The 25,503-nt window shown below is 42.2% G+C and overlaps 2 protein-coding genes across 2 annotated transcripts; one reads left to right on the forward strand and one right to left on the reverse strand.

Moving 5' to 3' along the window:
• Positions 1-6,209: 6,209 nt before the first annotated feature.
• On the forward strand, positions 6,210-14,312 carry bicdl2l (bicaudal-D-related protein 2-like). The gene is made up of 6 exons (XM_012852793.3): positions 6,210-6,942; positions 7,404-7,523; positions 7,602-7,760; positions 9,374-9,456; positions 9,597-9,717; positions 12,579-14,312. The coding sequence occupies exons 1-6, from the start codon at positions 6,394-6,396 to the stop codon at positions 12,948-12,950; spliced, it is 1,404 nt and encodes a 467-aa protein (XP_012708247.2). The 5' UTR covers positions 6,210-6,393; the 3' UTR covers positions 12,951-14,312.
• Positions 14,313-15,076: 764 nt separating this feature from the next.
• On the reverse strand, positions 15,077-25,265 carry abhd11 (abhydrolase domain containing 11). Its single transcript, XM_012852794.3, has 6 exons — positions 24,999-25,265; positions 22,494-22,629; positions 22,004-22,177; positions 19,854-20,024; positions 19,575-19,756; positions 15,077-18,049 (listed from the first exon to the last, which is right to left on the reverse strand). The coding sequence occupies exons 1-6, from the start codon at positions 25,154-25,156 to the stop codon at positions 17,914-17,916; spliced, it is 957 nt and encodes a 318-aa protein (XP_012708248.1). The 5' UTR covers positions 25,157-25,265; the 3' UTR covers positions 15,077-17,913.
• Positions 25,266-25,503: the final 238 nt, after the last annotated feature.

Raw genomic sequence — 25,503 nt, forward strand, 5'->3', positions numbered from 1 at the left:
TTTATTCAACTACTACTCTCATACCAGTCCATCTTTGCTAAAAGTGAGACTGATCTTGGTTACATGTCTGCTGTGACACACAAGATTGACACTGGGTCTGCTAAGCCTGTACGCCAACCTGTCAGAAGAACCCCTCTGGGATTTCAAGGTGAAGAGGAAGCACATCTTAAAGCTATGCTGGAAGCCGGAGTAATCATGCCATCAGTTTCTGAATGGGCTTCTCCAGTGGTCCTGGTACGCAAAAAAGATGGAGGAGTAAGGTGGTGTGTAGATTACCGCAGTCTGAATAGTTTGACTATCAAGGATGCTTATCCGCTACCCCAGATTGAAGAATGCCTTGATGTTGTCGGTGGAGCTACCATGTTCTCTACCCTTGACCTTCAGTCTGGTTACTGGCAGGTTGCAGTGGACAATAACGATCGTGAAAAGACGGCATTCATCATCAAATGGGGCCTTTATGAATACACCCGAATGCCATTTGGACTCTGTAATGCTCCGAGTACTTTTCAAAGGGCAATGGAGCTTGTCCTTAGAGGCCTTCAATGGGAAACCCTTCTCATTTACCTGGATGATGTCATTGTCGTTGGAAACGGAGTAGACCAAAGCTTAGATCGTCTCGAGCAGGTTTTTCAACGGTTTCAGAGCCATGGGCTCAAGCTAAAGCCATCAAAATGTCACCTGCTTCAAGAAGAAGTTCTCTTTCTCGGCCATATTGTGAGTGGAGAAGGAGTCAGACCGAATCCAGCTCTTGTCAAAGATGTACAGCTGTGGAAATCCCCTGACAATCTGCAAGAGTTACAAGCTTTCCTGGGGCTATGTAACTACTATCGCAAATTTGTCCCACGTTTTGCAGAGCTGGCAAACCCCCTTCATCATCTTCTCAAAAAGGGGACTGTGTTTGTATGGACAGAGGAACATCAGGCTGCTTTTACTAAGCTCAAAGAGAGACTGACTACCGCACCTGTGCTGGGATATCCCCGTCCTGAAGGCAAGTTCATTCTCGATACTGATGCCTCCAACAACAGTGTCGGTGCTGTCCTGTCACAGGTCCAGTGGGGAGAAGAGAGAGTTTTGGCCTATGCCAGCTGTCAGCTTACACCAGCTCAACAAAGGTACTGTGTCACCCGTCGTGAATTACTCGCTGTTGTGCGTTTCACACGCCAGTTCCGCCACTATCTTCTAGGAAGAAAGTTCCTACTTCGGACTGACCATGGCAGTCTCACCTGGCTTTTTCGGTTCAAGTGCCCTGAAGGACAGCTAGCTCGCTGGCTTGAGGAGTTGAGCCAGTACGACTTCCACATTGAGCATCGAGCCGGTAAGCAGCACGCTAATGCAGATGCCATGTCAAGGCTGCCAAAAGAAAATATGGAAAAATGTGACTGTTACCAAGCAGGGGTAAATCCTGCAGATCTGCCATGCAAAGGGTGCAAGTACTGCCAGAAGATTCATGAGCGGTGGGAAAAATTTGAGGAAGATGTGGATGATGTTGTGCCACTGGCTGTGCGTTGCATAGAGCCTCAAAGCTTTATAAATTGCAATGGTACTCAGTCAGTGGAGGATCAGCCATCTGCACCCTTCTCAGAGAACCCAGCGGTTAACTGGCTAGAGTCGCTTAGTCCTGAGCAGCTGGCTATACTCCAGAAAGCAGATCCTGTCCTCGGCACCCTGCACACATGGAAGGAAACAGGGACGCTCCCCAGCAGAGACGAAGTGATGCTTGAAAGTCCTGCGGTGAGAAAATTCTGGCTTTGTTGGCCCCAAGTTACACTGAGACAAGGAGTCCTCTATTACTCCTGGGAGAAAATTGGGAACCAGCCCCCAACTTTGCTGTTACTAGTTCCAACAACTATGCAGAAAGAAGTCATACAGTCATGCCATAACCCTCCATACTCTGGTCACTTGGGAGAAGCCAAAACACTGGAGCGCGTGCGCCAAAGTTATCATTGGTATGGCATGGGTGGAGATGTTCACCTTTTTGTTAAAATGTGTCCACACTGCAGTGCATGCAAATCTACAGGACCGAAGAAAAGAGCAAAACTGCAAGGTTACCAGGTCGGCGCACCACTAGATCGTTTGCACCTTGATATTCTTGGACCATTCCCTGTGTCAAGCTCTGGCAACAAATACATTCTTGTCATTATTGACCAGTTCACAAGATGGGTCGAAGCCTTTCCTATTCCTGACCAAGGCGCGGAAACGACTGCAAAGAAACTTGTCTACGACTTCATTGCCAGGTTTGGGCCCCCCCTAGAACTACACACGGATCAAGGCCGTAATTTTGAAAGTTCGCTGTTTCGAAATGTGTGTAGGCTCCTGCAAATAACTAAGACCAGAACTACACCTTACCATCCCTCCTCTAATGGGCAGGTAGAACGGTTCAATAGGACCTTGCTGCAGATGCTGCGATGTTATGTGGACCGGAATCAAAAGAACTGGGATGAACAGTTACCTCTGCTGACTGCAGCCTACCGCAGTTCACAACACATGGTAACAGGATTCACACCAAACAGACTCATGCTTGGAAGGGAGGTCCACCAGCCACACGATATCCAGTGTGGTGCTGCAAGACTCAAATCTAATGCAATGGAAGTTGTAGATTATATCTACAAACTTGAAGAGAGCTTAAAGGAAGCACAGAACCTGGCAAGAAGTCATCTTCGCACTGCACAAGAACGACAGAAAAAGGTGTATGACCTTCGAGCAAACGAACATTCCTACGATATTGGAGATCTAGTGTTTGTCAAAGATGACACAAAAAAGAAAGGACTAAGCCCAAAGCTTCAAGCGCTATGGAGGGGTCCCCTGATTGTTGCAGCACACCGTGGTCCTGTACTGTATGAGATCCAAGGCCCCAAGCACAGGACAATAATGCATCATGACAGGCTCAAGCCCTATAACAGTGATGTGATACCAGTCTGGATTTCACGTCAAAGGTGTAAAATACTGCAACAGTGCCAGGATCCAGATCTCCATCTAAATACAGAGGATGCTCCTTTAGCGCCGGTGCTACCATTGCCAGACGATCCGGACAAAGCATCACAGTCTGAAGGTCCAAGCGAGTCTTGCCAGTCTGACGGTTCAGGTCAGGCGGTTCAACCCAGAGGTCCAGTGTACCAGCCGGGAAGCAGGCAAGGTGATGAAGAATCTTCAGAAAAGACTTTTAAAACATCAAGTGGTCGCATAGTCAATCGACCAGAGAGATTTAGACATTAGTTATAAGTTATACTGAGCTAAGGTTGTTGGCTAAAACTTAAATGTTAAAACTAAAAGTAACCAGGGGATTGGTTTGTTTTATTGCCCCATGGTGTAAGTTTTTTCAGTCATTTCTGTTGCGTTTACCAGAGTTACATAAGTCCGAATCAGACTTCTTTATGTTATTGATACTGAAGGGACTCAGTAGTCCTGAAAAGGGGGGGTAGTGTAAGGCAGTTTAAGCTGTTATGAGCATAAAAGAACGTTTTTGTATTTTGTTTGATTTCTCCGAGCCTAGTGTTAAGTCAGTAAATGCAGCACATTCATCTAGATAACCTGAGGTTATCGCGAGAGTGTTGTTATCTTTTGTTAAGTTGTAAAGGCACTCAATGCTCGCTGTATGGACACTGCTAAAACGCTGTCTGTGCCAGAGCGAGAGGCCAAAACAACGCAGTGTATCGACCGCCAGCTGTGTCTGTAACTCACCTGTTGCCGGAGCAAGTAAAGTTCAGTTAAAGAAGATTCCTTGTCGTGTTATTCATCAGAACATCCACGCACCTCCATGCCACCGCAAGGTAAAACACGACAATATAATAAAAAAACCCCACAGCTGTGACCTGTTTCTTTCTGCTTTATTAAGAGGACAAAAACGCTCATTAACTCATTAACATTGAAGCTCATTAAAGCTCATCAACAATTATCTGAATTGCCTGTTTAGTAAAATGAAAGAAAGTCATGTTTTAATAAGTAATCAGAAATGCTTAACCCCAAAAGAAATAAACAGGTTTGCCATGGTTCAATGTGGAATAAAGTGAAAGTAGGTCATTGCAGTGGCCGATAGGTAGGTGCAACCTGCAAGAAACAGGTGAGCCTAAATGGAAGCTGCAAACATAAGTTCACTCTCTTCATCCATGACTGTTCTTGCTGTCCACCCCACAAACACAGTGGGAAAGTTTGCACATGACACCACCGTGGTTGGTCTCATCTCCAACAATGATGAGTCCCACTACAGAGAGGAGGTCCACAGTCTGACACAATGGTGCTACAGGAACAACCTGATCCTGATCATCAGCAAAACCAAGGAGGTCATAGTGGACTACAGGAGGTCCAGGAAGACTGAACACGCTCCTCTCTGCATACAAGGGGAGGTGGTGGAGCGTGTGGACAGCATCAGGTTTCAGGTTTCCATATTTCCTCTGACCTCTCCAGGTCCCTAAACACCTCCCACCTGGTGAAGAAGGCCCAACAACGGCTCTTGTTCCTCAGAAAACTGAAACGGACTGGAATTCCCACTAAGCTGCAAAAACACACACACACACACACACACACACACACACACACACACACACACACACACACACACACACACATATATATATATATATATATATATATATATATATATATATATATATATATATATATATATATATATATATATATATATATATATATATGTGTGTGTGTGTGTGTGTCTTAGCATAACTGTGTGGTATGGGAGCTGCACAGTGAAAGAGAAGAATGACTTAGCAGGGGTGGTGAGGACAGCACAGGGAATTGTGAATATGCTGCATGTGTCCAGAGAAGGGCCAGACGCATCGCTACAGATCCCACCCACCCACTCAGGTAATCCACTGTTTGCCCCTCTGCCTTCAGATAAACTTTCAGGAGCATCAAACCAAAAACAAACAGACTTAGAAACAGCTGCTACGCAAAAGCTATAAGGACTACTGCCCCCTGCTGAGAAGACAGTCTGTTGTACAGACTGTCTTCACTACTGTGAATGCATATTTTTTGCACACTCTTACGCATCTGGAATATTTCATTGCACAGTTTCATGCACAGTTATGTATATTAAGGTTTAAGAATATTGCACAGGTTCATATTTAAATAAGACAACTAGCCCTAGCAGACCCTAAAGACTGTTTTGTTTTGCATTCTTCAATCTCTCTCTCTCTTTCGCTCTCTCTCTAGATATATGTATGTATATATATATATATATATATATATATATATATATATATATATATATATATATATATATATATACTAGATTAGATGATTAGTTTAGATTTAACTTTAATGTCATCACACAGGTACAGGTACAAGGCAACGAAATGCAGTTTAGGTCTAACCAGAAGTGCAATAGCAGCAAGTGCAGGATAAACAATGGTTCCATAAGTACAGGACATGGGTTGGTTTTTACTGAATAAATATGTAGATGTATACTATTATAAACAGGATTTTACTGATAGATTTGTCCTATGAGTATAATATATAGATAACTAGTATTGTGAACTAAATTTACAGCTGGATATGTACCGAATATAATATACAGATGGAAATTACTATCAATAGAGTTTTATATATATATATATATATATATATATATATATATATATATATATATATATATATATATATATATATATATATATAAACCTGTACTCATTGTTTGCTGTGTACCCATTATTTATTGCTTGTTGTGTTTTGCGTGTTCATTAAGTCGGTGAATGTCCTATAAAAAAATGTCACCATGGTAACTCACGGTGACAATAAAGGATTCCTGATTCCATAATAATTACCACGGAAAGCATTAAAGTGCTCTGTTAGTTGACTCATCTCTGCACGCGTCTGCAAAACAATAGGCACCCAAAATTACCCTCCTCTGTGGGCAGTAACTAGATCTGGTGTTTCCCCCCAAAACTTTTCAAAACTAAAAATAAATCCGTGACTAAACACGAGGGCAGGTTTTGTGAGACGCACTCATTTCCTTTGAGTAAATGATTCCAGGCGCCGTCTCTTTCTATCGACCTTTTCATCTGCGTGTTTGGCTTCCAGCAGCAGTCAGGTGTTCTGCGTCAGCCATAAATGATCTCATCGTATCGGAGCATCAGAGCCCCCACCTTTGTGCGTCCCTGCTGCTTTTGGTATGTTGGGGACGTCATGTGCTTGTTTAGCAATCGAAAAGGAGGAAGAAAGCCCCGACAGGCGGCGCGAAGCCACAGCCTCCCTGTGACATCACATCATGTCATGTTGGATCCTGTAAGGACGCACGCCGTTCAGGTAAAACTGGTTTGGTCGCATTGAGACAGCCTTCCTCCCTCCTCCTCGCTTCAAAGCCTTCCTTTTCCATCTGTGTCTGCGGCTCACAGCGTCTTACATGGTCTGACTGACGCGTCTTGTTCTCTGAGGGTCATCATGGATTACTCTCAACCGTTCTCGGTGCTCAATGAGAAGCTGAAACCTCGGCTGAGCTCCAGCGAGCAGCTCCACTCTTCCCTTTGCAGGCTGGAGGAGAAGAAAGTGGACTCCCTCAGGATCAAAGCCTCCTCGTACTTAACAGCTCTCCTCCAAGATGAGCCAGACTCACAAATCTCCAAGGAAGACCCGCAGGAACCTCGAACTACCACGAAACAAGAAGGGTTGTTCGGCGGCGGCCCCGAGGAGGGGCCTTGCTCGGATCTGCTGCCTTTCATCAACTCCAGCTTCAGCACTGATTTTAAGCTCGAGGACGAGGATGAAGAGGAGCAGGCCAACGACAACAGCAGCGTGACGGCGTCCGAGGAGACGGACAGTGCAAGCGAACTGACCTCGGAGGAGGGAAGAGACTCTGTGAGGTCAGGAGCAGAGGCCAAGGTGCGGGAGAGCCCCTTCCAGAGGTTCTACGCCGACAAGACCCTGCCGGACCTGGTCAACAGCGGCAGGCCGCTCGGCAGACGCAGGACGCTGACGCATGTCTCAGACACGGTGAGCTGGAAAGACTTTCAATGCCTCCATGTTTTCAACTGGACCAGTAATACAGGGTGGAGGCAGTCTTTGCTGTCGCTCAGGACTTACACAAGAGATCCAGACAGGAAAATAACTGAATGTGATATAACATGCATGACAGTGGTACTTCAAAATCTGAAGGCTGGTTTTGAGGCATGAATCTGAAAAAACAAAGTGTTCTTGTAAAAAAAACTAACTGTTTTGTCCTTCATCTTTGCATATTGCTGTGTCTCGGTTTATGAGGCAGTACAACTGGATTTCTCACCTGGAGTTTCACTCAGGAATCTAGATTAGCAGTTTCTGTTTACATTGAGTTAAAATGTCATGACGTCGTATTTTCTTCAGTGTTTAGGCTGGTTGTTATCATCTCAGGCAATATTTACCTGCATACCAACCGTGTTAAAATGTTTAAATGGAGTGTTGCCACACTGTTTTAACAGCTTAAAGAAGTACGCAGGGAAGTGGAGCTGTCCCGCAGGAGGAGCATCAAGCTAAAGGCTCAGGTGGACAAACTACAGGGGAGCAACGATGGACCTGGATGGAGCCAGCACCGAGAGAGGGTAATGGATTTAAGCGAAGCCAGGACACGGCATTAATCCGCAGGGCTCTTTATAACATCAGTTTGCTTTCCGCTGCAGGTCACAGACGAAGTCCTGTCGGTTCTGAGGCTGCTGCACCCGCTGCTAGAGCCAGAGTCCAGCCAGCCTGAGCCCAAACCGGGGGAGAACCGCCTGGATGCCGCTCTGGTGGAGCTGAAGAATGTGGCCCGACAACTGGCAATTAGCCATACCAAGAATGTAAGGGTCACACCCACCGTTGAACTTTGTCACGTTTTATCTCATTGCAGCCACAGACTCCAAAGTCTTTTATTACCTTGAAAGGTTTTACGACATTAAAAGTAGTTTTAAGCTATTGCATTATTGAAACGTCAGTGGAAAAGGATACATGGTTTTCGAAGCCTTTAAAAAGTGAGCTCAGATTTGTTTTTGCAAAACAGCTCAAGCTCAGTCTGGTTGGATGGAGAACATCCGTGAATATCTGTTTTTTTTTTAGACTTGTTTCTCAGCCGGATTTAAATCTGCGTGATTATTTTTTGACTGAAGCCACTCGAGCTATGGATTAATGTTTAGGGTTGTTGTCCCTCTACAAAGGGAAACCTCCGCTACATTATCAAGTCTGTCACATCCTGCAACAGGTTTTCATCCAGGACTGTATTATATTCAGCTCCATTCCTCTCTCTATGAACTCTGACCAGGTTCCATGTACCTGCTAAGCAAAAGCCACAGCATGATTCTGCCACCACTGTGTTTCACACCAGGGATGGTCTGTTTGGGAAGATATGCAGTGTTAGTTCTCCAAATAGGCCAGAAAAGGATGATTTTTGTCTCATCTGTTAGTTTTCTACCATACAAAATGTCATTCATGTCCTCCAAAAAGTTACATTGTAATCACCAGCTTCCCTGTCTATCTGTTTTTCATTTTGCCTTTTATACAGTGGGTTTCGTGCTCAGGGTTAGGTGCAGAGTTTATTTTAGGCCACAGAAAGGGTTTTACATTTAAGCTAAAACGTTTAATTTTGGTGTAATTTGTCCAGAGCACCTTCTTCCTTGTCCCTGCTGAAGAAAAGCAACATGATGCTGCCATATAAAATATTAGTCAAACGCAGCGAAGTGCGTGTTTGTGACAAAAAATGAATAGAATAAAATAAAAATCTAAGGGGATTGTGAATACGTTTGTGAGTTTCCCCTGCAGTCATTTAGTCATTTAGTTTCGGCTGATTTCATTGGGCACGTCGCTCAGAAGAGTGATTGTTCATTTCTGTAGGACTTGGTGACTAAAGTGGAGAGTTATTTACACAGAAAACTGCGTTCCCTCAGCACATTCGCTTTCTTTGAAAAAACAATCTTTGTAGCCGCATTTTTTTTAAACGTCAGTGGCTGAACAAAGGACAAAAATTAGAAGCTCGGAAGAGATTTACTGTAAGAAAAACACATCTGACTATGATGGTTCGAAACAAGCGACGAGATGCAGCTTATTCGAAGATGGTTTCACTTTAAAAAAAAAAAAAAGATAAAGAATCGCTGATTCTTCCTGGCAGGGCGCCTAAGTGGTGATTATCTGAAAACAAAAAATTCACCCTGAAGCTTTTCTGGTTTGAGTGGCAGCTGCGATCAGATGAAGCATTGTTTCACCGAAAAATAGATACCTGTGAACTCCACCCAGGGTGATTAAGCTCAGCTATGTGGTCTGACCTGTTTACGGGTGAAAGTACCAGAGATTCTTCTTGCCTCTGCGTCAAATGTTAAAAAAGAAAAAAACGTCACAAAGTGGGGTTGTGATTTTTCTCCCAAACAATAACCCTTTAACGAAACTGTCTTCATCCGGCCTCTTCTGTCGATTCTCCATGCAGGACTCCAAATCTTGGGCGAGTGGAGTCGAGGAGAGCCCTATCCTGCAGCAGGCTCTGAGGGACAGAGACGACGCCATAGAGAAGTGAGTTCCCACACAGACCCACAAACCGTCACGCTGCTTTTTGTAAGCCATGAATCAAGGCTTTCGGTGGAAAAGGGAAGCCGAAAAGGGAAGCAGATCTATTCTGAGGAGTGATTTGTTTCTCCTGTTTTGCTGCACAGGAAGAAGGCGATGGAGGGCGAGGTGCTCCGGAGCAAGACCGAGCTGATGATGCTGAACAACCAGCTGCTGGAGGCGGCACAGAAGCGTCTGGAGCTGTCGCTGGAGCTCGAGGCCTGGAAGGTAAAACGGAGACAGGTTTAATGTTAGACCGAAGCGGAGACTTTGGGTCAAACGCAAAACCAAAGTCAACGCGGAGTGAAACTCATTAAGAAAAGCCTAGAAACGTCGAGCAGACGTGCACACTGATGCATATCATTAAAATTAGGCTCAGAGACAAAAGAAGTCCAATTAAAATCCACCTGCGTTACAATGAGCGCCTGAAGCTCTTTAACAGCAGCTGGTATTCTGCCTCAGGGTTGCGTCTATCCTGTTTGCACTGAGCTTTCCATGTTGGAAAAAAACACACTGCACAGAGCTGAGTTTAAAGCACTGAGAGTGTTTTAAACAGTGTTCAAATATTATTAAATTAGGTATGGATTCATTTTTATTACAAATAATGATATAAAAGTTAACCACGAGATGTATTTTTGCTCATGGGATGTCCCTTCTCAGATTTTTTTCATGTCACATCAAGAAATTTCTACGTATTTTATGTGATAGGCCAACAGGAAGCGGAGCAAAGTAGGTCAACTGTCAGTCGTTGACTCCACAAATTCATGTTTCTGGGGGAGAGGAGCAAAAAGAAAGCCTGAAGAAGAACCATTTACTGCATTTTCATCACTAATGACGGAGACAGGCACCCTGGTGAGGTGATGAGGCCAACAGTGAACCTTTTGGCCTACATGCAAAACTGTGTGGCTGGAGAACAATCCAGTATATCACCCTGAACATGCTGTCATGATGGTGAAACATGGTGGTGGCAGCATCATGCTTTGGGGATGCTTCCCTCAGGGCATCACATGAAGAAAACCTGTGAGGTGGCAAAAAGAGACTTGGGAGGAGGTTTAAGGACACGGATACAGCCGACAGTTCAGATCAGTGCATATTCCAGAGTAACGGCGTCCAGGACTAAATCCAGTTGAGACTCATCGTATTGACTCTGGTGGGTTAAGTACAAACGCACCCCCATACTTATCAGATTAATATTTGTTCAAAATGAATAAAAAAAACAACAACAACATGTAGCTACTGTGTTGCGGGCTGCACAAGGAAGCAGTTACACACCGTTACCTTGCAGCAAAAAGGTCTTGGGTTTGAATCCCGGCCTGGGGTCTTTCGGCATGTTCTCCCTGTGTGTGCATAGGTTCTCTCCAGGTACTCCAGCTTCCTCCCACAGTCTAAAACATGACTGCTCAGGGGGTAATTGGGCTCTCCAAATTTCCCTTAGATATGACTGTGTGCATGGGTGTTTGTCCAGTGTGTCTCTGCGTTGCCCTGTGATGGACTGGTGACATGTCCAGGGTAAGACACAGGTACAGGTAATGGGTGTAACATTTTTCCTCTACTTTACCGTTTTTGCACTACTTTGTGTGAGCTTTTCACACGAAATGTTGAAAAACCTTTTGATTATGGGGAAAAATGTGGAGGGGTTTGCAGACTTTTTACATGTGTGTTTTGTAGATTTGTGACATATTGCATAGATTCTGTCACTTCTGTAGAATCTTGGTATTTTAATAAAGAATAACGCACTTATTCAAAACAACTGAAACCACGAACTGTGTGCAGCTTGATGGGAGGAACATCCCACTGCAACAGCAAGTGCAGAAAGTTAATTTTCCCCTCCCTTCTTTGGTCCTTCAGAAGTAAAACATTAACAGCGTTGGCCAGTTTGCTAATGTTAATGTGTCAGTCTTCAGCTGGACAAGTTTAACAGCCACACGGCTTTACTTCATGCAGACTGTGCTTCAGGGAGAAAGATTGAATCTGAGAAAGTTCTCACCTGAGTGCTCCACAATCTGTTCATTAAATCATTCAGATTAAAAGCTGAGAGTCGTATAAATAATTTTTTTCCTTAGATCCTTTTGAACCGAACTCAGGCATTGTGAGCACCCCGTTGCTTCTGGATCGTATTTATTCTGGGCTTTTGTCTATCTTTGGCTTGGCAGTTTGAACTTCAGAATAAGCAGGAACCTACGGTGTGTTTATTCATTGTTTTTCAAAGGTGTGTCTGAGCGTGCCCAGTTTGTTTTTCCTCCACTTGTGCCTGAAGGCCGGAAGAGCACAGCACGCATCAATCGTTATTGTCCTCTAACACCGTGCGCTGAGATCTCCGGGTTCTTTAAATGTTCCTAAACCTTTAGGATCTACCTTAAATAGTTATACACAAAAACAATACAAAAGAAGGCAATACATTAAAATGTCTAGACTTTCAATGACAAGCTAAGCATGTGATGAATAATAGAAAATCTTATTCTAAACATTGAACACATTGTACGTCTCATACAAAATAAACTGCAGTCAGTGTGATCATTGTATTTATTTATAACTGAACATAAACAAACCTGAAAGATAGAAAAAGTGTGTTTCACTTTATTAAACACGCTTTTCAACCAGTACGGATCGGGATACGTGTTTAAATGAACACCAACACAATGTTACACAATGTTTTTGTGTAAAAAAGCAGAAATTAAAAACTAAACTACTGGTATTCTAGTCGTGACCCCATCAGTACTAAAGGAACATTTTCCTGTAGCGCTTAATAAGTATAAAGTACTCTTTTTTGGCCTTGTTGGCTAAAGTATTTTAATGTTGAAGACATAATTGCGCTCATCCATTGTTATAAAAAAGATCTCTCCAGCTCTTTGTGCATAGCATTAGTTTGTTTTACAATTAATGGAGTTTTGAATTTCATCTCACAAGCAGAGAATGAAATATGTATTTGCTCTGGCACCGTTTTCAGCAGCAGTGACATTCATTATGGATGCAGGATAATTGTGACGTGAAGCAGTCTTAGATGTCTTTGACTTTGTCTCTTCTTCTCACACTTCCAGCCGTTCTTTAGCCTTTGGCTCTTAACGTTTTTCTCTCGTCACTTTCCTCAGGACGACTTTCAGCGCCTCCTCCAGCAGCAGGTCATGAATCAGCATCTGGCGGAGCAGCAGGCCCAGGCCAAGTCGTCTCGCAAGGGCCTCCTGAGGAGAAACAAACAGCCTCTCATCCAGCGGCCGGCCAACTTCTCACACGCGGCACCCACGCCTCCCACCACCAACTCCAGCGGGATCTTCGTGAACAAATCTGCCAACCCTTCTCCTCCAACTTCCGCCATGCCGTCTCCTCCTCCTGCTTCCAACACACGCACCTGGCGGGACAAGCTGAAGAAGAGCAGGCCTCGCCTCGGACAGCTGGACGGAGCAGAGCAGGAGAAAGAGTGGGGCAGAGGAGACGATGGCTTCCAGGCGGTTTCGCTCGACTGAAACCGTCATGACTGTACAGACATGACATTTAAATAAAAAAAAAAAAACATGCTGCTTATTTTAAGTTTGAATGACTGGAGTCCAGTTTGACAGCAGAAAGCCAGTCTCACACGAATCTGCTGAGCTTTAGGTTTGAAAAGGAGACAAACTCCAATCCACAGAGACATGTTTAATCAGAAATAACTGCGTAAAGACCAATACATTTTCCACAAGAACAAAGAAATGGGTTCTTCTTTGATCCAAGGCTGCAAGAACGAAGTTCCTTCTGGGCCGGACGACTCATAGTTTACAAGATCTTACGTGCAGAAGTCCAAGGATGTCCTACTGCACCAAACCGCCCTCATATTTCTCTGGCACCACACCAAGGAAAAGGTTCTGCCCAGAATATGGGTCAAGAACGAGCTGCAAGAACAGAGTGTCTTTTTGTTCTTGCGGTCCCAGGAGAGAGAACAGATTTATGTGGTCTCCCAGAGAATGCATTGGTCTTGAGTCTCCATTCAGCTGCAGATTCCTGTGTCTGCAGTTTGGAGTTTTAAACCACTTCCATCAGTTTAAACCATGAACTGAACTTTCTGATGGACCAGAATTTTGTGGCTTACATTCTCCAGTTTCGTAAAGCTTTTAGCTCGTTCTGATATGTCTTTAATGCTGTGCACTATTTGTCTTAGAAGTCGGATTCCGGATCTGGTTTTCATATATCCACCCGAGGTGAGCTTGATCCGTTCGCGCTTTGGGAAACCAGTGGGATTCTCGAATTGTTGTGTGTAGCAACCAAGCTAACCATCATTAGCAAAACAAGCTGATGACAACATATTTTTTTCTCCCTTCTTGTCTGTCAAATAGTGAAGGAACATATTTTCACAGATGGATATCAGACAACCCGTGGTTCAGTTACAACCCATCAGAAAGGCTAACAAACACCTTTTATGATGTTGTGGCACTGGTGGCCTTTATTTGACAGTAAGCTGAGAGGAAATGGGGTTAATAGCGAGCGGCAGACATGCGGCAAAGCTGCACGAGCCGGGACTCAAACCCTATACAGCTGTGTCAAAGGCTGAGGCCTCTGTATGAAGGTCGCCCGGTCTACCTCCTCAACCATCATCTCATGCCAGCAAAAGCTTTCTGATACCTCCACAGTTTTGGAAGCACAGCAGTCATAGTGAATGTGAATCCATTTTCCAAGTTGAAATTCCAACACAAGGGGGCGCTCATAAGTACACCAAACCAAGTAAACTACTATGATCAGCGTACAAAACGTTGTCTTCCAGTCTTCAATATTTAATTTGATTATAAGTAGAGGCATTGTTGCTGTTTGTGTAAAAAAATTTAAATATTTCTATTTTTTTTTTTACAAACAGCAGGGCTCCTTTTTTCATTGCTTGCGGTTCTGATCCCAGTTGAGACTAACTCATGTATGAAATGGGAATAACTCAGAGCCACAACATGCTCAAAGATCATTTTTATTGGAGTCACATGACCACTTTCCGTGCAGCATACTATCAGATTTTAGACGATGGCTATAAAAGCAGGTACGGAATGATGCAAGGTTGGGCAGACAGCTCCTTTTCCAAACCCAAAAAGGTCAGATATGAGACCAAAATCACCTAAAAATGCAGTATCCCTCAGGAGAAAATGTTTGCTTTCCAGTTTCCTTAAAACAGCTTCTAACATCTATGTGTTTCCTCCGGGTTTATTTCTGGAAACCCTCAAGATCCTGAAAATAACCAACTTTGAGTCTTCTCTCAGCAACAGCATACACACCGAAGAGTGTTGTTAGCGCCTCCTGTTAGACCTTAGGTATGTTCAGAGATCAGAAAAGGATTGCATTGCTGAGTTTCTGACTTTCCTATCAAATAAAACAAACAAACAAATTGATTTCCAGCTAATTTTGTGATGCGTCTCTGGCCAAAACCTACAGAACTGGGCGGCAAACTAAAAGTATTCTTATAGATTTACGCAACATGATCTTGAGCTTACTGTTGGGAAACATGCTTTGCATCTGGAATCTATTGCAATGTATGTGCAAAACATTACTGTTTATAAATGAGTCATTAAATACAGTAACATGTAAATAACTTAAAGACTATTGTTTGATGTAAATGAATAAAATTTTACTGATAACCTCATCATTTTTACAGGTTTTAGACATTTTATTGTATAATATTTCCAACAATATATTTATATATCATCCACTTCTATATGGACCTAGTGAACATTTAAAACTGGTATATTTCCATAATTTAGAATAAGTGCCTCCACTATGGGAACATGTTGAACAAACAAAGATGTACATAGCACAGGAAGGGAACGGCTGAAAACCAGAGAAAAGGCATGCTCATAGTGTCAGAGAATACAATCCTGAACAGGTGATTACAGTCTTCACAAACCCACGTTAGCAGACAGTCCTTTCAAATATCGTTCCTTAACTATAAAATCTGCATTCAAGTGTCAGCACGATACTCAACCCCTCCCCCGACCGACGGCCTCTTGAAATGTGCCACAAGGCTAATCCGTCCTGCGGGAGGAGGACTTAAGAGTTGAGCTTTATAAAAATAATTTAAATAAGGAGTCAAATTTTATTTGATTCTGAACATTTAAAGACTTTTTTCTTTTTTTGTCTTTTTCTCGTTTAAAGCAAACACAAAACACTGATTGTAGTAAACATTTAGTGCTTTAAATGTTAATTCGTACAGACCTGGCAACCCAGCTGCCAATCTAAAAGTCTACCAGACATCATTATAGGATCAAAGTTGCTTTTTTAAAGTTTTACAGAAAAAAAAAAAAAAAAAAAAAAAAAAAAAGGACCTCTTGATAAAAGAGGCACGCACAAACAAATGAACAACACCCTGCTTATTCTTAAATGTGGCAGTTTCACTACTGGACCAAACTTATCACCCCCCCTAACCCGAGGAGACAGAAATGATATCAACACCACTACGACTTGGGCACCTACATATGTTGCTGTAGCATATATTTGTGATACACTCACAAAGCCTTGTGCCTTATTCATAAAGATAACTGGAATACACAGGTAGTAAACAGGGAAAACACTGAAAGGACTGAGCAAGTACAGGGACACGACGTTACCGCGGCTCGCAAGCCAGAACACAAAGGAAACATGAAGGTAAGACCGAGCGTTGCTAGTTGTAACCTGAGAGAATCAGGAAACGGTTTGTATTAATACTGCATTGGAAAGTTTTAGACTGAATCCCGTAGTGAAATATGTTAGCATAAAAATATAACCAGCGCTCTCAGAGGAATTGTTTTTTTTTTTTTTAAATATGACTAATTAACCAACCTGCATCACCTGAAACACAAACCTTCTGAATAAACCACTATTATAAACAGTCAAAATATGTCCCACCTCAAACTTGCAGTACTGAGCCCCCCCCCCCACCTCCCACCGCAGCTGACCAGTTTGGTCTTAAAACCTCCTTAAATACACAGCATCCGTTTTACAGCAGTGTCGTCGTAACTTACATCCGCAAACACAGATTATACTTCCCTTACAGCCATTTTTCGACAATCCTGACGTAAAAACAGCGGCTCTCACACCGGCACACACCCCTGTTGAAACGTGACTTCAAAGCGTTTCATGGAACATTTACTCAATGTAATAATCAAATGCGCTTACCATCAAACTAACGCATCGACGAATCACTTTTTGATTGAATTTCAGCATTCAGTCTTCCCATCAATCACAGAACAACTGGTGAACCTGGAGTACAGTTCAGCCGTCCTACCTGGGATCTTTGCTGACATTTGCATGCTTAGATAAAATGATTCAAGTTTTAACAATGTCTTACTGTATAATGGTACAGGAGAAGGGTAGAAAGAGAAAAAAAAAATCGACAACCTCATGGCATGGCACAGGGAAGACCGTCTTCAGTAATAAGACAAAACAGAAACTTATAAAAGGGAAGCTGCCATGAGGCTGGGAGCGGCACTGAAGGAGCAACGCAAATGTCTGACAGACCGGCAAGAAGGAAGCATTTCGTTATGGTTTAAAGAAGCCAAGCTTTGAGTGAAAATTAAAAAAAAAGGTGAGTTTGGCACAAACACCATAACCACTGCGAAACATGGCGGTGGCGGTATCATGCTCTGGGGTCGTCTCTATTTAGATTTATGAAATTATGAACAGCTTCCAAAGATCAGCGCGTTTTGACTGAAAACCTTTCACGATGTCAGCTGGAAAGCTGAAGATGGGATTTATTTTTCAGCATCGCGTTGGGTCCAAGCATACGTCCAAATTAATAAATTAATGACTTTGCCAGAAGGAACATTTTGGAATGGACTCAAAGTCTGTGGGGTCCCTTGAAGAGGTAGATCTGTGGAGGAGGAGCGACGTTGACACAATCAGAGATCTGGGGAACGCATGCAAGGCAAAGTGGGGCAAATAGTGTCAAGATGCAGGATGGTGACAGATTCTTATTAAAGCAGACTGGAATCCAACCAAAAGGTGCTTCAATTCATATGAATTCTTAAATTTGTCCCTGGAACAGATGTTTATTTTCCAGAAATGTCCAATAACATTAAAGTTTTTTTTTTTTTTTTTTTTTTAAATCATTTATCCCTCCCTCATCATATATGGCTTTTCAACAAGGGTGTGTACACTTATGAGATCCGCTGTTTTAAGAACATAAAAGACAGAACAGTGCAAACGAGATTTTCTTTGGATTAGTACATTACCTCCAAAAAACAGCCCCATGATGTTAAACTGATCTGCAAAACAAATCAACTGAAACGTATCTACAAGCTGGAAAAAAAAAATCTACGACCACTAACTGACTGGGACAATAAATTAAAGTCATCTAACACTACTGCGTTAAAAAATAAAACTAACTGCTGTAAAAGAGTGGGATTGGTCCTGTGTCGGTGACTTAGTAGGATCGCTGTTGACGCCACTCCACGCTCAGAGGCGCTGAGCGTTGAAAAAAAGTCCGCGGGTGCGGGTTGGAGGCGGCTAAGACTGAAGGAAGGAGATGATGGAGCTGATGAAGTCTAGAGGCTTGTCAGCGTGTATCCAGTGGCTTGCGTCCGGGATGTACTGGATGTCGGCGTTGGGGAAGAGCCTCTGGATCTCTGGGTAGTCGTCGGAGCTGTGACGGGAGCGCAGATGCAAACAGGGAGGGAGGAGAACATCAGGGAAGACAAAGACACGCAGACCTGAAGCACTGATGTTTTGTTGTAATAAGGAGCGACCAAAAATAAGGAAATAACAGCTCTATTGTTAGACTAGACATTGGTAGCTTACCAGGAACAAAGTATATTACAGTATACAGAAAAGGTTACAGCTTGAAAATCACTACATCTTTCCATCATAAGGTTCCTATGATTTATATTTGTGTAAATGAGATGCTAGTGAACGTGCTGGAGTGACCAGACTTTTCTTCAGCTGTATAGAACCGAGGATCGCAGCAGCAATTACCACTGTAATAATTAGACTAATTAAGCAGGAGCAGAAAATAATAGCTGCTGCTCTGTATTGGTTAAAAGCAGTCAGATAGTGTCGTACATTTTGGGTTTTATTATATATATATATATATATATATATATATATATATATATATATATATATATATATATATATATATATATATATATATATATATATATATATATATATATATATATATATATATATATATATATAAATAAATCTTGGGGGTGCGTCAACCCGGCTGGGACATGGATGGGGGTGCGCGGCTAAAAAACTTTGGGAACCCCTGACTTAGAGCATGGTTGTAACTGAAAACATGTGCAAGCCCTTTTGAGATACTTATTTTCTACTATTTCACAATTATTTTGTGTTAGTTTAATGCAATACCAATAGAATACATTAAATATAATGTGATCAAACTTTTAAAAATGGTTCAAGGGGTACAAATATTTTGTCAAGGCACTGTACCTTTTGTAATAGTAAGGAAAACTAATATATATATATATATATATATATATATATATATATATATATATATATATATATATATATATATATATATATATATATATATATATATATATATATATATATATATAGTATTGCGTAAATACAGTGAAACCAACAATATTTTTACTCAAGTTTGAGTAAAACAAAGAACCTCATAATAGCTACGTTTACAAAATTAATTGGAATAAAGGGCCGATCGGAAAAAAGAAGCGTCATGTAAGCAAGCCAGTAGGAAAATTGTGATTGGATTAAGCTCAGTCGGAATGAAACTGTATTCTGAATGAGATTTATTAACATTTGTCAATACAGGCCTTAAAACAGATTTATATTGCTGCAGTTTTCTAACACTCTCATAAATTTAGAAAAGAAGCCATCTTTGTTCAGCCGTTTACTGAGTAATCTAAAATTTCAGAGTGAGCTGTAACTGCAGTAAAATATTACACCACTATATCAGGAGTGACAATAAGTGTGGAAGACGCTGTAAGCCCAAATTATGCTCACACTTCAGGTATTATTATACAATATGCAAATGTACTACTCACCAGCTTCTTAAAAACAAAAGAAATCCTGAGCTATCAATCCTTAACAACTAGCCAATTTAAAAACAGCCTCTTAAATAAATGCAAGTGGGTTTATTTGAAAATAACTCCTCCCATTTCTGTCGTGTTTTCTACCTGATATAAGCCGAGCTGGCTCCACCCAGAAACAGCGTTGGTCCCTCGTAGACGGAGTCCAAGCTGGGGAAACTCATGATCTCATCGAGGTGAGCTGCGATGGCCTCCAGGTTGACCCTCCAGGAGTAATGTCCGTTCACCTCCACCAGGTTGGTCAGCAGGAACTGACGCACGGAGTGCTCCTAAAGGAGGAGAGACACGTTCGATTCTCTGCATCTAATATTACAAATAGGCTACTGAGAGAAAATAAATAAATAAATTTAAAAAAGCCGTCCCGACCTTCACCAAACTCCGCAGCTGATCCTCGGCCATCCGCCTGGCAGTGGACCGAGGGATGTCGGTGGAGATCTTCATCTCCTGCATAGCCTGGATGTAGTAGCGGAAGTTGGTGCGTGTGGTGGTCTGAGCTGGACTGATGTCCACCACCACCAGCCTCTCCACTAGACTCGGCTATAGACAAAGAAAAAAATTTAGAATAAAGAGAGACTGAGACCGGTAGCTGGAATCAAAAACAAATTAAGTCACAATTATATAAGAAAACATTTTCACCTATTTCAGCTTTGATCAGAGAACGATGAAATACAGATGTCTAATTTTTCAGGACTGATTAACACACTTAGCTAGTTGGTTATATTGTAAGCAAGACAAGTATATAGCTTTATAAATTCTTTTTACCAAATTAAATAGCCAATGAAATTACAAAATAATACACAAAACATTAAAAACAGAGCAACGGGTCAAAGCAAGTATGTTTTAATTAAAAGCACCAGTGACACCAGAATCACCCATAAGCGATGTTTTCATTTCTTAAAACTGTCGACACTGTCAGCAGAGGGGAAGTGAAGGAAGTGCGATGGATACGCGGCGGGTTTTAATCACTAGATCTGAGCGAGTGGGAGGTGTGGTGTGTGGAACGTGAATGTGGGCATCTGTCCAGGTAGGTCTCTGTATGTGACGGGATTTACAAAATGTTTTTGTTGGGTGGAAATAAAACATATCTAACTGAAAACCTCAAGGGTCCAGCTATTTTAAGCTTGAATCGCTCTTCCTTAGGTTTTAGTCCTGAACTTCTCAGGTTACAAAATACTCCATGTTTATCCTTTTGTTTAAAAACCCTCCTGACTCAGGCTAATTAAGCGGCAGGTATGCCCACAGCTTCTCACTTCCGCCAGGTGTTTTACAGATCATGTGTTTTAGGTATTCATCTTACGCTAATCTATAAACATTCAGGTTACAAATTTTCCAATGATGCTTTGCACTACTATTCTAGTATTTTTTTTCCATTCATTGAGTGTTTACACCAGGTGTATTCTACAACTAACGTTCTTTATATCTTTACAATAATAAACTGAAATTAATTGCCTTGATTTCAGATTTTGTGTTTCACACAGACTAAGTTTATATCATATGTGCTTCAAATTAGCATCTGAGAAATCAGATTTGTCCCTGCTTTTCCTCCTCGTCTCCACAAGCCCCTTAGTCTAAGGGAAATTGACACTTTCCTTCAAATGACTGTTTTAAACAAAAGGAAACTCATTAATTTCAGGGGAATCAACAGATGGACTGCAGATAATACCTGATTATTCATGGTCCAGAGTATTTCCCTAAAACAACCCGTGGTGATCTTAGGGCTGGACTATATAGAAAAAAAGGTATATTGATAAAATAGAAATTATATTGATCAATATTGGTAATTATCAAATAATTCAAAATGTATATTTTAAGTGTAGCCCTGGCCATTTATTCTGTGGCTTAGTGTCCTATTTTTTAAATGAAGAACACAGAATTCAAACACAACCAACTCTTTACCAAACCTCAAATATTCTTTTTAGAAAAGGAAATGATCCCATTTTTAGACTGAGGGTCATTAACCAGATGTAATTTCTAGCAACCTTTGTTAAAACAAGGAAATTAAACCAATTGTACAGGTTTTGCACCTTCTGTGTTATTTGTGTAGTGACTTTGGTGGCGATGAAGGTGGTAGGAATTACTAGTGTTGTTGTAGTAACAAAAATCCTTCATTTGTGACAAATTTAAAAATAGAAAAATAATAGTTTTCATTCTATTATCCATCAACCAACAGCCTGCCATCAATCTGAAGGCTTGCTTTCCTGTTACTTCTAAATGCAACATTTCCAACCAGGTTAACTAATGATGAATAAATTAAGTTGTAACCAATTAGTTGTAACCAAGTAAAAAAATAGGACACCATATAATTAAATGATTGTAACATTAAAGTTAATTTACATTTGATCTTTGCTGGGGAAAAAAGTCCAATTAAAGCAAACAGTCCCAACTATGCCGTCAGCCCAAACACTTCCTGACCTAAATAAAGGTCAGCGGAGCCGGCAGGAATGTAAAGTGAGGAGAAACATAATTTTGCGACATATAGCGCTGCACATTCACGCTGACATTTAGGCATCGCCCACCTGCGTCAGAGCGGTCGTCATGGCGGTCTTCCCCCCCATGCTGTGGCCGATGAGGACGCACTTCTCGATGTGCAGCTGGCCGAGGAGGTGTTTCAAATCGCCGACCATCGCGCCGTAGGTGAGCTCGGGGGTGTGGGGGCTGTTGCCGTGGTTACGGGCATCTACAGTCAACACCTGACTGGACAAAGGACAGGTAAGACACTTGGAACGGGGGAAAGGAAGCAGCAGAGCGAGTCTTCGTGGCTCGGGAAGCCCGGCGTCACACACACACACACACAATGGAGGTGTTGTGACAAGTTTATTCAAGTCGGGCCAAGCAGGTATCGTTTATCAGCCCGAGAGGCCGGATCAAATGACCGCTGCCGGGACATTCCCGACAAATCCGCAAAGAGCCATTAACAGACCGCTTTGGACAAAATGCAAGCGCACAATGATCGAAGTGTTTCAGCTGTAACGACAGACGGGTGCGAAGCCTCCATCGGCGCGTTACCTTTCGGCCCGTGCGTTGCACCAAGGACTTGGCTATTGAGTGGAAGTTGGATTTACTGCCGAAGAGGCCGTGCAGAAACACCAGAGGAGTGCTCTCTCCCTTGCCATCGAACACGTCGTAGGTCAAGTTGACAGGACTGAGGGGGAGGGAAAAACAAATATTATTGGTGGTGACAGATCCTTCTAAAGAAAAACTCAAAGTGATGACAAAAGATAAATAAAAATCATCTGAGCATCCTAACCCGATAGGGAGAAGGTATTATTTAAACAGAACAGCTGAAGATGTTATGTAATGCACTGGTTTTCACTCAATAGACCATCTGATTAAATGACTTTGCTTCCATCTGCTGGTGGAACATTGATAGCATCTACTGTTAAAATGAGCTATTACTGTTGGTACTTTGTGATGATCAAAGACCCTGAGATCAGATCATTTATATAAAACAGAAACACGTTTCCTATAAAGAATGTGTGCTATGCGTGCTTATTTTGGTGCACAGCTCAATGCAGTATGTGTCGACTTCAGACTAGGCCCTGACCCGTCTAGGCCAGGAATTATTATGGAGTATTATTTTCCTTTTAAAATGAAAATCAAACACTACCGCTCAAAAGTTAGGGGGTGACCCAAAACGTATCCCACATTTTATAAATCAAATGAGGTTCAAAATGATTAGTCAAGACACCGACGAGGTTAGGATGGATGATTTGTACTTGAAATAATATTTGTTGTCCTTCAAACTCTACTTTCATCAAATAATCCTTGCAGCCTTGCAGACCTTTGGCGTTCTAGCTCTCAGTTTGTTGGGGTTATCTGAGGAAATGTCACCCCAGGCTTCCTGAAGCCCCTCCCACAAGCTGGATTGGCTTGATGGGCATTTCTTACGCACCTTTTCGGTCAAGCTGCTCCCACAACAGCTCTGTGGGGGTGAGATCTGGTGACTGTGTTGGCCACTCCATTATAGACAGGATATCACATTGACAATTCAAATTCAATTCAGTTTTATTTATGTAGCGCAAATTCATGAAACACGTCATCTGAAGGCACTTTCCAGAGTTAAATTCAGTGTCTACACAACAAAAAGAGAACTAAAAATAAGTAAAATGTTCTAGAAATGAGTGTGTTTTTCCTTGATTTGAGCAGGTAAATAAGACTATACACAATGGAATAAGATTTTTGCACTTAAAATAGAAACAATTCATCGGCATCATCTTATTTCAAGAGCAGAATTCCTAATCATCTTGTTTTAGGGGTAAAAATACTAATTCCTTTGGCAAATAGTCTTATTTAGCTGCTCAAATCAAGGAAAAATACACCAATTTAAACAAATTTTTATTAGCTTCTAGTTCCCTTTTTGCAGTGTAGGCTGTATTTCTGATTAATTCAATAATACTTTAATTGAAGAAAATTATGCTTTTTATTAAAAATAAGGCCATTACTAAGTGACCCCCAAACTTTGATCGGTAGTGTATATATTTATTCTTATAACAAGAATCCTATTTAACCGGTGTCAATGGAAAAGTTACTTTAAAGATACTAGAAATGCACCAATCAGCCAGCCAGAGATCAAAATCACCACAGATTACTATTTATGCAATAAAGGTCACATTTTCCCCTTTTGTAATCCATTTTCTGAGTACACAGTGAAACCGTACTGTTATTCCACGATGGACTCACACTGTCAGAAACTCCCACCAGCCCATGTCTTAGCAGGAACCCCGCTGCTAGTTAAAACAAATAGCTGCAAGAATGCAACTCTAAAACAAGGTCAGAGTCAATCATTTTCATTGCCAAGCGATGCTGAAACTCTGCACCCCCCCCCTTTTTTTTTTTACCCCCCTTCTCAAGGGAATGTTTAAAAAATGGTTCATGCTTAACTATTGGTTCACATGCAATATGTAACCTAACCAGTGACTTGGGTTACACATTTCCTTTCCACCACCAAGAGACAATCAGTGAACGTACATTATAGCCCAGAAAACATCTCCAGACAAAAGGCCAAAACATGCACCTATGTTTGAGCAAGAGGGGCTGTCTTATGATCGTGAGATCCTTCGGATAAACAAACATAATTTAAATCAGGATTTGGTACACATTCCAAGAAAGAAGACGATATAAATACAATCTATGCTAAAAAAACAAAACAAAAAGAAAATTGACATCCTGTAATGTAGCTGAGATGCTAACTTGCACATTAGCATATAGGGTTACAAGGATAGGTTGTCCGAAATTCGGATTTAATTTAGTTTTATATCGAGCTTTAGCGTCCATACCGCCGTATAAAAGCCCAGATTCTGGGTACATCTGCGAAAACATCTGAATGACATTTAACGCTGTTGTGCTAATGCTTTAAAAACACCACAAGGTGACATGTTGTAAGGGTTAAATTAACACACGGGTTGAGATCCGACACCAACACCGGGCAGTGATTTCCACTCAGAACCACCGCCGCCACCCAGCCGGGGCCGGTGGAGGACACCTGTTAGCGGAGGAGGCTAGCGGGGGTACCTGGATGAGCTGGCTGTCCGGACCGGGGGAGCCGCATCCGCCGGTCCGAGGAACAAACGGCACGACGGCCGGCTGCTCAGCAGTCCTCTCTGAACCAGGCGACACAGAGTCATCATGGCAGCATATGCTCGCTTACTGGGACGGTCCACAAACACCATGCGCCTCCGAGAACGGCCGCAGCGACAGCGCAGAGCCGGGGAGAGAGCATTCAGAGCGGCCCGGAGGTCGACGCCGGAGAGAACCCCCACCTTGTCAACAGCTGACGGTGCGTCATGACGTCAGAGGGCGAACGTTTTACCCTGGGTGCGGTCTGTCAGGCGGAGAGTCTCTCAGGGCTAATGCGTGAATTTAAAATGTGAAATCCACAAAAACATGAGCAATATCTTCTTTGCGGAGCTCCAGTGTGTCTATACTGACAAAAAACAACTCCAAAATAAGACTCGTCATGATTCATTTCTCTATTTAAAATAAGCTCAGATTGATCAGGGTTTTGCAATGCAGTGGC

The sequence above is a fragment of the Fundulus heteroclitus genome, chromosome 11, assembly GCF_011125445.2.
Source record: "Fundulus heteroclitus isolate FHET01 chromosome 11, MU-UCD_Fhet_4.1, whole genome shotgun sequence".
Taxonomy (NCBI): Eukaryota; Metazoa; Chordata; class Actinopteri; order Cyprinodontiformes; family Fundulidae; genus Fundulus; species Fundulus heteroclitus.

What these genes read in the sequence shown, in the direction of transcription:
- bicdl2l (XM_012852793.3), top strand. Translation starts at nt 6,394, where the DNA reads ATGGATTACTCTCAACCGTTCTCGGTGCTCAATGAGAAGCTGAAACCT. An exon ending in CAATTAGCCATACCAAGAAT is followed by an intron (nt 7,761 to 9,373) that starts GTAAGGGTCACA and finishes TTCTCCATGCAG; the next exon opens with GACTCCAAATCTTGGGCGAG. An exon ending in AGAGACGACGCCATAGAGAA is followed by an intron (nt 9,457 to 9,596) that starts GTGAGTTCCCAC and finishes TTTGCTGCACAG; the next exon opens with GAAGAAGGCGATGGAGGGCG.
- abhd11 (XM_012852794.3), bottom strand. Translation starts at nt 25,156, where the DNA reads ATGGTGTTTGTGGACCGTCCCAGTAAGCGAGCATATGCTGCCATGATG. An exon ending in TGACGACCGCTCTGACGCAG is followed by an intron (nt 20,025 to 22,003) that starts GTGGGCGATGCC and finishes CTTTGTCTATAG; the next exon opens with CCGAGTCTAGTGGAGAGGCT. An exon ending in GCCAGCTCGGCTTATATCAG is followed by an intron (nt 18,050 to 19,574) that starts GTAGAAAACACG and finishes CTCCCGTCACAG; the next exon opens with CTCCGACGACTACCCAGAGA.